We start from the raw sequence: 12,426 nt of genomic DNA, 5'->3' as shown, positions 1-12,426 counted from the left end.
CTGAAGGGAGTCTCCAGCCGTGGTTGGATAACCTAAAAGAATAAACGTTTTCTGAGAACTAACATAGTTCTTTGTCCAAAGCTTGAATAAAGCCCTACTGTTTTTGTAAGATGGGATGTTTTATTTAGAAGGGCATCTGATTCAACAGTGAATTTTAAAATAAAAACATTATTGCCTTTGCTTCAAAGGCTTTCTCCTTTTCAGTATTTTGCCAGTGAATAAGTATTTCTTGCAAGACTTACTTGGATTAGTCAGATACTCTTTTAAGTGAGAATCTCAATAAAAATCATAGAATCATAGTATGGTTTGGGTTGGAAGGGACCTTAAAGCACATCCAGTTCCCCCCTTCTTACCATGGGCAGGGACACCTTCCTCTAGGTCAGACTACCCAAGGCCCCCATCCCACCTAGCCTTGAACACCTTCAGGGATGGGGCAGCCATGATCTCCTTGGGCAACCTGTTCCAGTATCTCACCACCCTCATCGTGAAGAACTTCTTCCTAATGGTCAATCTAAGTCTACCTCCCTCTTCCAATTTAAAGCCATTCCCTCTCATGTGATCAGTTGTTGCTGCTTTAGTCCAGGGGTGTTTGTTGTTCACTCTTAGGGTAAAATAATACGTTTTAGTTCTCATTTTCATATGCTTAGCTGTGGGCTCTGATTTCTTTTATGCTGTTGGCTAAATTAAGCAACTCTTTATTAGTCATGTTTGTTATGAGTTTGACCATCTTGAGTCTTAGATACTAAACTATTTTTCCAGCCCTTCAGTCTTTCTGGTATCTCTGTTCTGGGTCCTTTCTGTTCTTTCACAACTCCTAGATCACCAGAACTGAGAATTGTTCTGGCAATATATGTTCTAGGGCTAAATACTTAACTGTGATTATTCAACTACTCATGTTTAAGCATCCAAAGATAACCTTATTTCTTTCCAATGCAGTATATCACAAGGAGTACTTGTTCAATTCACCACCAATTTTTAGCTTTCTTACATTCCAGAAATATCTATCCTATAAACATTGCTGACTCTTCTGTTCATACTAGCATGATCTTCTACATGGTCAGATTTGAGGAGCTGTAATTTAACATAACTGCTTCCAGACTGATAATTTAATTAGACGTAGACTTATATGGGAAGTCTATATCACATTAACTTCAATATTTAATGCATGCTTCCCTGTTCTTTTTAGCAAGGAGTAAGCATAATTGTCTGCATGACCATATTCCAAGCTTGTCTCAGAAATTTTATTTTATTTGTCCAGTAGGTTGGGGAGTATGGCCGCTAAGAAACTAAGAAGAGCGAGGTTGTCTCAGGAGCTGTGTGAAAGGCTAAGTCGCCATCAGATCACTACCTGTCAGGTGGAAGGGTTATTTTATGTTTGTGGAGGGTGGTTGGTTTGGGATTTGTGTGTGTGTGTGTTTTAATGCATATTCTGTTTACTTTTCTGTAGTTTAATATGCAGGGAGCTTTATTTTCTGTAAAGTAGGCGGCATTTCAGGCTCCATCTGGCCTGTTGCCTTGTAAAAATACGGCTTTTAAATGATGGATACTTAACTAAAACATTTAAACTTCTATATACTTAGGACTTTAGCTTCTAAAGAACATGAAGATGCTTTATTTTAGCAGGAGTGTGCAGCTACTACTTGTACGAAGTAAGACATCCCTTTGTGAACGCTTCACAAAAATACACGTGTACTACATAACCTAGTTTGTGAAGGTGCTGTGATCTTACGCTGTTGGTTATGGACTGATTCAGTAATATGTTCTGAAGTTGTTCTAACAAATGCTTGCATGAAGAGAGACAAGAGGCCAAATATGTTTCAATAGTATACATCAGGAATGCATGGTATAGCTCAGTCTGTAAGACATGATGTATTTTGAAGCTTTTTCAGGTAGATAGGGACTTCTGTGGGTAAAAAAGTGTTGTTGTAATTCCATTACACAGTTCTTGAATGTTTGGTCGTTTGACTCCATGTCCTTTAAAATATGAATATGATTTCTTTTAATATACTGGTACCAGCAAAGGTAGGAGAGGTATAGCATAATAGTAAGTAACATCGCACAGTATACTGGTTGTGTATAATTGCATCAGTTTAGTCACCAGTTTGGATTTCTAGGTTGATCTCTGAACTGTTTTGTCACCTTTCAGGATGTTTTATGTCTTTCCCTCTTGGAGCTAATGAAAGTGACGGGACAGAGCTACTATGATGTGCAGAAGCTTCTTCGTAAAGTCAGCCGAGCTTGTGCTCCCAAAATGCAGACAGTAAGTATGCTTGTATTGATCCTGGATGTGGATACAATATATGGAAAAAAGCTAAACAGCGTCACTCATCTTTTTACCTGGCAGGTTTGTGACGTCTCAGGTTGATTGCATAACAAGATAATACTTTAAATATAAAATTTAGGTCTGTGAGGCACTTTAGTTTGATGCAGTGACTTTTACTAGGCATTACAGCCTCAAGAGATTGTTCAGGCTTGCAGAGTTGGTTCTGAGTGCAGTAGGTAATTACAGCATTATTTAATGCAAGCAAAGAATTAGAATTTCAGTATAAATTGGCTTTAGACATAAAATTGGTGCCGAAAAAGGATACTGAAAATAACTTCTTGAGGATTTTTTCGACTCATGTAAATGAACTGTAGTGTGGGTTAGACTACAGGTAACCTAACTGGAGAGAGTGCAAGAAGGAAACAATTGTTACCTGCCATGCGGTGGCTGGAATTTGTTGGATTTTTTTGAATTCAGGTGTAAAGATGTCAAAAATGGGTTCTTTTTAGATGAGGAAGGACATGGACAGCTCTGACCTGTGACTGTTAATAATCAGTTAATTGAAGACAGGTGGAAGTTTTAAGTGGAGTTCTAGCATTTGCTTTTGCCTGTCATCCACACATCGCTATTCAGTTGTATTTCTTTTGCTGAGAAACTTGGCAGATACTGAAGCTTGTCAGACAGCAGTTGTCAAGAGCCGTTAATACAGGGCCAGCTGACAGATGACCAGCTATGTAAGTGCATATCTTACAGAGCTGTACTATTTAATATTGTGGTGAAGGAGGCTCTGTGAGCTATAAGTGGGATATAAATGTGAGGAAGGGTGATGAGCTAAGAGAGGACTATAGCTGAAAATAGGAATAGTTCGCTCATTGGCAATAAGTCATTCCAGGTTGATGAAAGCAAATGCAAGAAGATTGCTGTTCCCATTAAAAAAATAAAGTATTTTCTTATTTGTGGGTTTGTTTTCTTTTGCTTCCTTCCTTCCTTTTATAGGCTTATGAAATGAAAATGAGGAATTCTGTCAGTCCTTCTTCAGCCTTTTTATCCACCACGCTGCGTGGTTTGGATCAAGTCTTGCAAGGTGGAGTGCCCTGTGGATCCCTCACAGAGGTAACTTGTTTAAAGTCACGGATAGGTTGAACTGTTTTGTCAGGTGTTTTAAACACAAAATACACAATTTTTGGATAATGGCTTTTTATAATTGGTAGAGCTTGTACCTTTTTTTTTTAAATGATTTTTTTTTCTTGGCATGTCAGATAAGTAAGAAAATGAAGGCATTAAAAAATTTGGTGAAAATTTTTTTTTTTTTTCCTTTAAAAAAGTGAAAAATTTCCCAGAAAATTTGGGCAAATTGTTGGCTGGATTTTACAGTGGGAAAGTTGCAGTGTGGTTTTGTGGTCAGAGCTCAAGGTGCTGAATCAGGAGTCTGTCCTTTTAATACTGACTCACGCTGACTTCACCAAGTCATTAGATTTTATGAAGGTACAAGAAGGAATTAGAATAAAAGTGTGAAGCATATAGACATGAGAATGACTTTACAGAGCTTTTATATATAAATGTTATTTATGCAATAAATACATAATGCATTTGTTTTAAAAAGCTGTAATTAAGGCCTGCATTTTATGTATATACACTGCAACACTATAAATTGCATAGCTATCTATTGATCTATCTACAACTCATGTCAGTCTCTGGACTTTGGCTGCAATGCTACTTTTTGCTTAAGGTTTCCTCTTAAGGATGAGGGGGCACTTCATCTTCTAGTACCTGTATTTCTCTGCGGACCTGGAGAAGGTGATAGTATCTTGCATAGTTTCTGTAATCTGGAAAGACAGAATTTGCTTAGATGCTTATAGTAGTCATCAAGTATTATAAAAATGCGAAGATGCAGTCTCTGGTTTAGGAATTTGCTGCTCTACAAGTGGAGATTGAGAAATCATAGAATGTATTCAGATGGAAGGGACCCACAAGGATCGAGTCCAACTCTTGTCCCTGTGTAGGACAATGCCAGCTTTCATACTGTGTGTCTGAATGCATTGTCCAAATGCTTTGTGAATATTGTCAGGCTTGGTGCCATGACTGCTTCCCTGTGGAGCCTATTCCAGTACTCCACCACCCCATGTGTGAAGAACCTTTTCCTAAAATCTAACTTGAAGCTCCCCTGGCACATCTTCCTGCCATTCCCTCTGGTCCTGTCATTGGTTGTCAGAGAGGAGAGATCAACACCTGCTTCTCCTCCTTCCCTGGTGAGGAAGCCGTGAACTGTGATGAGATCTCCCTTCAGTCTTCCTCTTCTCCAGGCTGAGCAGACCAAGTGACTTTAGCTGCTCCTGATACAGCTTCCCTAAACCCTTCACCAACTTTGTGGCTTTGTGATACTTTTTTTGTATCATTTTTATACTGTGGTGCCTGAAACTGCACACAGTACTCCAGGTGGGACCACACCAGTGCAGAGTAAAGCGGGACAATCACCTCTCTCAGGATGCACTCCAGGACATGGTTGGCCCTCTTGGCTGCCAGGGCACACTGTTGGCTCATGTTCAACTTGCTGTTGATCTGAACCCCCAGATCCCTTTCCCCAGGGCTGCTCTCCAGCCTCTCGCTCACCAGTCTGTATGGACATCAAGGGTTGTCATATCCCAGGTGCAAAACCTAACACTTGCCCTTGTTAAACTTCATGCGGTTGGTGATTGCCCAGCTCTCCAATTTGTCCAGGTCCTTCTGCAGGACCTCTTTGCCCTCAAAAGTGTCAACTGCTCTCCTCAGTGTTGTCATCTGCAAACTTAGTTATTAAACCTTCAAGAGTACTGGCCCTAAGACGAATCCCTGTGGAACCCTGCTAGTGACTGGTCACGAGCCCGACGCAACCCCATTCACTATGACCCCTTGAGCCCAGCTCATCAGCCAATTGCTCACCCACTGCATTCTGTGTTTATCCAGCTGAATGCTGGACATTCTGTTTAGGAGGATGCTGTGAGAGACACTGTCAAAGGCCTTGCTGAAATCCAGAAATATTTTGTCAGCTGGTTTCCCTTGGTCAGCTAGGTGGTTGACCTAGTCGTAGAAGGAAATTAAATCTCTCAAGCGGGACCTTCCCCTTGTGAACTAGTGTTGGCTGGAACCAATGACTATGTTGTCTTTTAGGTGTGGGTGTTTTTTTTTCAGTGTTTCCTTAAAACATTTATCTCTTTAGAAATAAGAAAATCTGGGAAAATGTCAGTAAACTCTGTTTTAAGAATGTTCGTACTCTATATGTGGCAATGTATTTCAAGGTATTTGAGGGGAAATAAATATATTAAAAGATAGGCTGAACTTCTGTCTGCTTGTAAATGAAAAGCACTGCACCAGGAAACGTGTTGCACTTTCCTTCTGAAAAATTTCCTTCTGAAAAATCCTTGGATGTTATTTTTCTCTTGTTCTAACATATTCTGGTTAAAAATAGACACCTGCCTAATGCAGTTAGTTTCAATAGGTGATTTTGCTGAGTGACTGTGATAAGATCAGAACTGCAAGCACTAGGTCCTTCCACCAGTAGCTTGGTCTTGCTTGCACCCTCATGCCAGATTGGCAATACTGATGCATAACAACTACTTACTCAGAAACATTATAGAGAGAGCTAGATAGACTCCAGATGTTAGATGACTAACTTAAGAGCTCTGAGAGTTTTGTAGGAAAAAAAAATACTGCTTTTTACTCTTTTTAGGTACTAAATGTGGAGAGCGATTAGGGCATGTATTAGGCGTTTCTCAGCAAACATAAAGGCAGTGAACAATTAAGTGTGCAGAAACTGAGTTTCTTATTTAAAGTCTGCTTTTGGAGATTTTTAAGAGCATTTTTGTAAGAGTCATGAGATCTGAAGTAGTTTCGAAGGTTGGCAGCACTGCAAGTTTTCTTCAGCATGATTGTTAGATGAAATTTTAATAGAAAGCTATTAAGTTTCTGTTGCTGCTGCTTTGCTCTGCTGCAGCTCGCAGACACTTTCAGTTGTGTTCTTTTTGGATTCAAGTGAATTTAGAACTTCATAATTTTAATTTGCTCTTTTGCAACTTATTGGAGCAAAGCTGATCAGCAGGTTACCCTTCAGTATTTTCGATATTAGGTAGATATTCTAAGTCTGAGATTAGTTCTCTTCAAAAATATGTTGTGTGTAGCATTTGCTTCCTGACTGGTGTGGCTAAATTGTCGTCTTCCTATTACTTTACCCAGCAGTGAGGGTGGCTGGAAACTTGGAATTTGTGTGCATGAGCCAGAGGTCTGAGACTTGTGGCTGTATCTTCTACAGCCAAAGCTGCTTGCTTCTTGGAGGATTTGATTTGTGTTACGCTGTCTCAAACCATTTTTCTCCAGGCCATTATTAATTTTACGTTGGAAATTAAATTGTAGCTGAAATTTTGTGGTCAGATGTCAGACTTTTTGGCCAACTCCTCTGACGAAAAATTAGAAGTATTGGCTTTGTGAATATTGAAGACTTTAATCCCCTGGTAGCTGAAGAAGAATTAGCTCCCTGTGACTTGATCCAAACCCTACAGATGTGTCCGAGAAAATAATATATAGCTTATTGAAAAATAAAAGTGTATTTTATTAGGCAGAGATAAATTAAAAACTGCTGTAGTCTTGGCATTTCTATCTGGATGGACTTGATTTTTTTTTTCAGAGCAAATTTAGAGTAAAACAAACTAAGCAAACTTTTTGCAGACATTTGCTTTAAATTATATCTGAGGAATTTTAGGGTCTTTTTTAATCTAAGATTTTATTGTTCAGAATACTCACTGAACCAGTGGTAACTACAATAAAATGTGGTAGTTGATTGAAATTGTTCATTTTGGATCATTTAAAATCCTGTTTTAATGTCCTTTGAAGTAATGGTGGTAAAAGATGAAGTACTGTTATCTTTGGGAGTGAAAATTATCTCTTGCTTCATTGGCTTGCTTCCTTGTACACGCTGGTACTGCAAGATTCCCTATCTTTCTCTGACATGATGCTCATATCCTCAGATGTTTTTACAGCATCCCTGCTTAATTAGCTCCTGCATCGACCACTGAAATAAATGTTGATTCCAATGTACATCCTAGGCAAGGCTGAAACTACAAGTGTTTTTATGAGATCTCCTCACTGTTGTCCAAACGTTTTAATTTAACAACTGGATTGATGCCCTCCTCTCTTTCATTTCAAGTCTTCTTTTTAACTAGAAACAGCTGTTGAGATTCTTTGGCTATCACAGTCTGAGGAATGTGTATTGCCTCTGCAATTTTTGTATGTGCTTTGGGTTCATATTAAAATGTGGCAGCTATTGTTGAGATGTTATTTTGTAATTTAAGTACAGTGGATGAAGGACAAATAATTGCGTAAATATGACTGATTCCTGAGTTGTAGTTCACTAAATGCATTGTGTGCTTTATCTAGTGCTTCCCTTGCATTAAAGCTTCAACTAGATTGATATGGCTTGTTTTTGAGGCCTTCTTGAAGACAAAAGTGATAAAAGGGATTTTAACCAACTGCTGACAATAGCTTATGTGTAACTGTAGCTGATACAGTCCCTCAGTGTTGCCTTGTGTGTTTTCTGTGCTTCTGGTCATGCTCCTGCTGCTTGAAGTGAAGCTGCGCCAATACCGTAGTAGGGTGTTTGTACTTAAAAACAAACAATTGTGCATTTAAGCTCAAAAGTCAGTTTGGTTTTGCATGTCTGTCTGTTGTAAGGTTTCTTTTTTAATTTAAGCCAGCAGCTCTGTTTTTAAGCCTTTGTTTAATAATAGTAGGTGTTTTGAGGAGGTATGCCTCGTTTTCCAGTTTAACTTCCCTGGAGAGGCTGGCTTCTATCTTGCGTCATTTTTTAATCTCTGCTAGCATCAGAATGAACCCATCACTCTGTTTTTAGTGCTTACAGACACCGCAACTTTGTATTTGCTATTTTTGCTGTTTCTCAGCCCTCTTAGTATTTCAGACGCCATCATCTCCCCTTCCAGAAACAGTGACAATGTGATATTGTATTGAAAGACACACTGTAGTAGTAATGAACATATGATTGTCTGAACACAGAGCCCAGCATTCATTTACAATCTCTGAAACATCTGCAGTGGATGAAGAACACCATACTCTCATCTCTAGTAGAAAAATCTTGCTCTCAGAAACTGTGGATATCGTCAAACAATGTGTTCTTTTGGTCCTTGTGGCTTTTCTCTTGGGTCAAAATCATGCAGGAACTATTTCATGCAAGTTGAGCGTGCTCCTCTTGAATACTGCTTAGCCACAGTAGGATTTCAGTCAGTGCAGGTGAAAGCTTAAAATTGGCAAGCAGGTCTGGATCATTAAATGGTGTTTGTGTTGAAATACGGTAATAGGGAGTTAACATCAATGACAGAACACATACTGTGTAGCAGAGTGTAGTGTTGGGCAGATAAAAACTGTCTTATGCATTTGTGTTTCATATTGAACATTCAGTCTTTACAGGATATAAGCAATTATTCTTTTTATTTCCAAGGGGGACCTGGTTGTAATGAAGTTTGTAATGATGATTCCTCAGCACTCATTTACATCTGTGAACTCATTAGCTTTGGGTTTTGTTTTCAGTTCTAAAAGCTGTCGATGACATGTGAATGTCAACTGTGACTCTTCTAGTTCTGGTCTATTTTAAGACAGCACAGAGAGGGAGATGGAAGAGTACTAGGTATGGCTCTAGGGAAGATGTTGATAAACGAGAGGAGAGTAGGGGACCTCAAATAGGAGAAGTAAAAGAGGATTTCAAAGAAATAAAGTACAAGCACAGTGCTGTGTCCGAAGGAGAAATGTTTATTCTTCAGTGGATGAGCTTGACTGCAAGGCATAGATCCAAGAGTAACTGCAAGGTGTTCTTTATGGGCTGCATTGTATCTTGTTGTGGCTCTCTTCTGCTAGGGTAACTGTAAGAGCAGAATTTGAGGAGTTCTGACTGATGGGTCTTAGTTAAAAATAGAACTGGGATGAATGCGACATCTCTTGTTTATGTTACCAATGGTTTTCTTGCAGATAACTAGCCCACCAGGTTGTGGCAAAACACAGTTTTGTATGATGATGAGTGTTCTGACTACACTGCCTGTAAGCATGGGAGGACTGGATGGGGCTGTTATATACATTGACACAGAATCTGCATTCAGTGCTGAAAGGTAAGATGCAAGATTCTGAACCACACGCAACTTCTTTACCACATTTTATCTTGGAGCCCTCAATTATTTTCTGAGCAATAATTAAGCATTTATAAAGTAAATATCTATGGTAGGTATTAAGCGCTCATCTGGTATTTGCAGTTATTCCATATATGTTGGAATTAATTTAGTAATGGTTTGCTCACCTTCCTAATTTGCATAATGTTGCAGATTCTAGTTGGGGTATGACAGGGTGGATGGCACACTCTCTAGTTTTTAAATGGTCTTAACAGTCCTTTCTTTGCAGTTTAGTTTGTGGAGTTAGCAGGAAGGTTTTGAGAATGTAAAGGCCCAGTGTTTTGAGTACAAAGGAAATGGAGGTTTTTCTATGAACAGTAGGGCAGACATAGCCAGTTTTCCTTCAGATTTGTGTCTGCCTCCTGCAGAGTAGAGTCCCAGCCCCTTCTGCTCTTATTTCCTTCTGCAGTAGCCTCACATCTCCAGTGTCCTTAGTGACCATGCAGTACTTGCTTTCCCTTACCTCTAACATCTCTGGTTCTTCTAAAATATTTCCTGTTTTGCCCATGTGACAAAAAGCTGTGCACTCCAGTTTCTTCTGACGAATGGACAGGAGACACTGTAGGCTTTACCTGCTTGACATTTATGGATGCATGCATGTGTTAGTTACCACTCGTTCCATGTTAGCAGGCTGATTAGCAGTAGGGCATTTAAAGGTAGCTCTAATTTACTTTACTTAGCTACTAACTTTTCCAGACCAGGAGGATTTAATGTTTTTGAGATGTCTGTTTCTTTGTCACTGTTGTTTGGAACTAGTGAGTTCCAAAGTTATTAATGGTCTGGGCTAGAACAAGTACAGTGGTCTCATCCTTGTTTGTGTAGAAAAATGGGCCGAAAAAGGTTCGTGGAAATAATTTACATATTTGGATGACTTAGTGGTTATACCCATGGCCTGAATCTGGGGTATCAAAGCAAATGTATTTGCGTTAATTAATCATTTGAAATTGTCATGGATGAAAAGGTGGGGTTTATGACCCTCTTTTTGTCAAATTAATTTCACAGAAGTTTGAATTGCTTTAAACTGGAAGTGTAATACATCAGAGAAAAAAAACTTCAATCAATGGCTCCACAAAGTGTGGTGCTACCTTCTTACACAGCGCTTAATTTTTATTTCATGACTCTGAAATGTGAGATCCTAAATTTTTTTTACTATTTACAAACGAGTTAAGTCTTGTTGCTTAGAAGTGAATGCTAAAGAAAAGAAAACAGGTAGACTTGAAAATGAAACTGCTGAAAATAGATTAAGGTGTAGAAAGGAAATGTGGTAAAAATAGTATTCATTATTGCTAAGGATAAGAATGTTTATGTATTAAACCATGTCTATTATTGCTCAGTTGGAAAGGATTACTAAAGCCAGTTTCATCAGGCAGACTATATCTTATAATTTCTGCGTTGCAGCCTCTAAGGAGCAGCACCAGCAGAGTAAGGGAAATGCTTATTCCATTCTACTTGATAACAGTTAGACTACATCTAGATCCTGCGTCCAGTTTTGGGTCCTTTCTGTGAGAAAGACATGACAAACTGCAGGGAGTTCAGCAGGGGACTACTAAGATGCCTAGGGATTGGAGCACGCACTTCTTGTGGAGAGACTGAAGGTTTGCTCAGTATAGGGGAGAGAAGGCTTTAGGGGGGTCTAATAGCAGCCTTCTCGTACCAATTAGGAGGCCATCAGGAAGATGGTACAGTGGTGCATGGCAGGGACACAACAGGCATACATAGAAATCCTTTTCTGTGCTAATATATTGAGAATATATATTGAGAATGTATTTTCACCGCAAGGAAAGTTAGGAATTGGAAAAGGTTGCCCAGAAAGGTTGTGCTACCTCCATCCTTGGGGGCTTCCAACATAGAACCAGAGAAAGCCTCAAGTAACTTGTTCTGACTTGAAAGCTGGCACTGCTTTGAGCAGGATGTTGGCCGGGAGATCTCCTAAGTTCTCTTTCTAACCTGAATTTTCTTACAATCTATAGTAGTGTATTATTAATAGATGACAAGTAGAAGAGATTTTGGTTTTATTGTTGACCTAAACATTTCAGACAAGGGCAAATATTAATTCAACAGAAGTTTATCTTAAAGGGGTTAATGGAGACATTTAGCAGGCACTATTTTTATTTAAAACTCAAAAGCCTCTGCAGAAAGCCTGAGGAGAGTTTTGTTTTGTATCCTGCTGCTTTTTAGGGCTGAGAGTTGCTAAGTTGTGGCTGTCATACTGGCTGTAACTCTGTGCTGCTTCTAGAAGGATACTACATAAAGCTGGTTAATTTTTTTTTTTTTTTTCTGGAAAGCATGCCTGTCTTATTGTTCTGCCTGGCAGATCTCACCTCGGGGCAGAGAGCTCTTTGCTTCCACAAGCTTTCATAGTCTTGTTACTTATTCTCTAACATGACAGTTGAGTTCCATCTAATAACAATACTGAGAATGGTGATCAGAATTGAGGCTGGTTGTCTCATGCTACTGGTTTCTGTGATCTGTGTGTTTTTCTCTTGCATAAGGGAAAGCCATAATAGTGTGGATGGTGTCCATCGTTTAGCTTTGTTAAAATATGGACACTAGGACAGGTAAACGAAGTGGCCTTATAATCAAAATTGTTTTCATCAGTTTGGTAGCAGTTCAATTCAGCTCTAGTCAGCCATTAACTGCAAACACACCAGACTTATTTAGAAAGTCTGAAAATAATTTGTTTGGTTTGCTTTTCTCTCTAACCATACTTATTGCTTGTGAAAAACACTAAATCTCTGTGAACCAAAGCTGAGAATAAATGGATTTTTCACCCCATGGGTCTCTGCCCTGATTGCAGAGAACATATTCTGTGCAGTTTTAGACCTCAATACGGCAAAGAGGTTTTAGATCTTAAAGAACTTTGAACCTTCAGGGAGCACTGTGAATAGCACTGCGATCTCGGCTAGATTTTGGAGTGTAGTTTTGAGTTGGTTTGTGTAATGATGTTTTCTGCAATATGTGTGT

The 12,426-nt window shown here is 39.1% G+C and overlaps 1 protein-coding gene across 6 annotated transcripts in view; it reads left to right on the top strand.

Moving 5' to 3' along the window:
* Positions 1 to 12,426, top strand: part of RAD51B (RAD51 paralog B) — a 447,787-nt gene that overhangs the window by 51,795 nt on the left and 383,566 nt on the right. For 4 of the 6 annotated variants that reach the window (XM_069858280.1, XM_069858278.1, XM_069858282.1 and 1 more), the window contains 4 exons: positions 1,259 to 1,355; positions 2,147 to 2,260; positions 3,260 to 3,376; positions 9,269 to 9,405. In XM_069858280.1, coding sequence (XP_069714381.1) covers positions 1,259 to 1,355; positions 2,147 to 2,260; positions 3,260 to 3,376; positions 9,269 to 9,405 — 465 coding nt within the window. The remainder of the gene's footprint in view (positions 1 to 1,258; positions 1,356 to 2,146; positions 2,261 to 3,259; positions 3,377 to 9,268; positions 9,406 to 12,426) is intronic. The other 2 variants (XM_069858279.1, XM_069858283.1) reach the window with 1 other exon arrangement.

The sequence above is a fragment of the Phaenicophaeus curvirostris genome, chromosome 5 (genome assembly GCF_032191515.1).
Source record: "Phaenicophaeus curvirostris isolate KB17595 chromosome 5, BPBGC_Pcur_1.0, whole genome shotgun sequence".
NCBI classification, from domain to species: Eukaryota; Metazoa; Chordata; class Aves; order Cuculiformes; family Cuculidae; genus Phaenicophaeus; species Phaenicophaeus curvirostris.
This window is presented reverse-complemented; position numbering and strand designations above follow the sequence as displayed.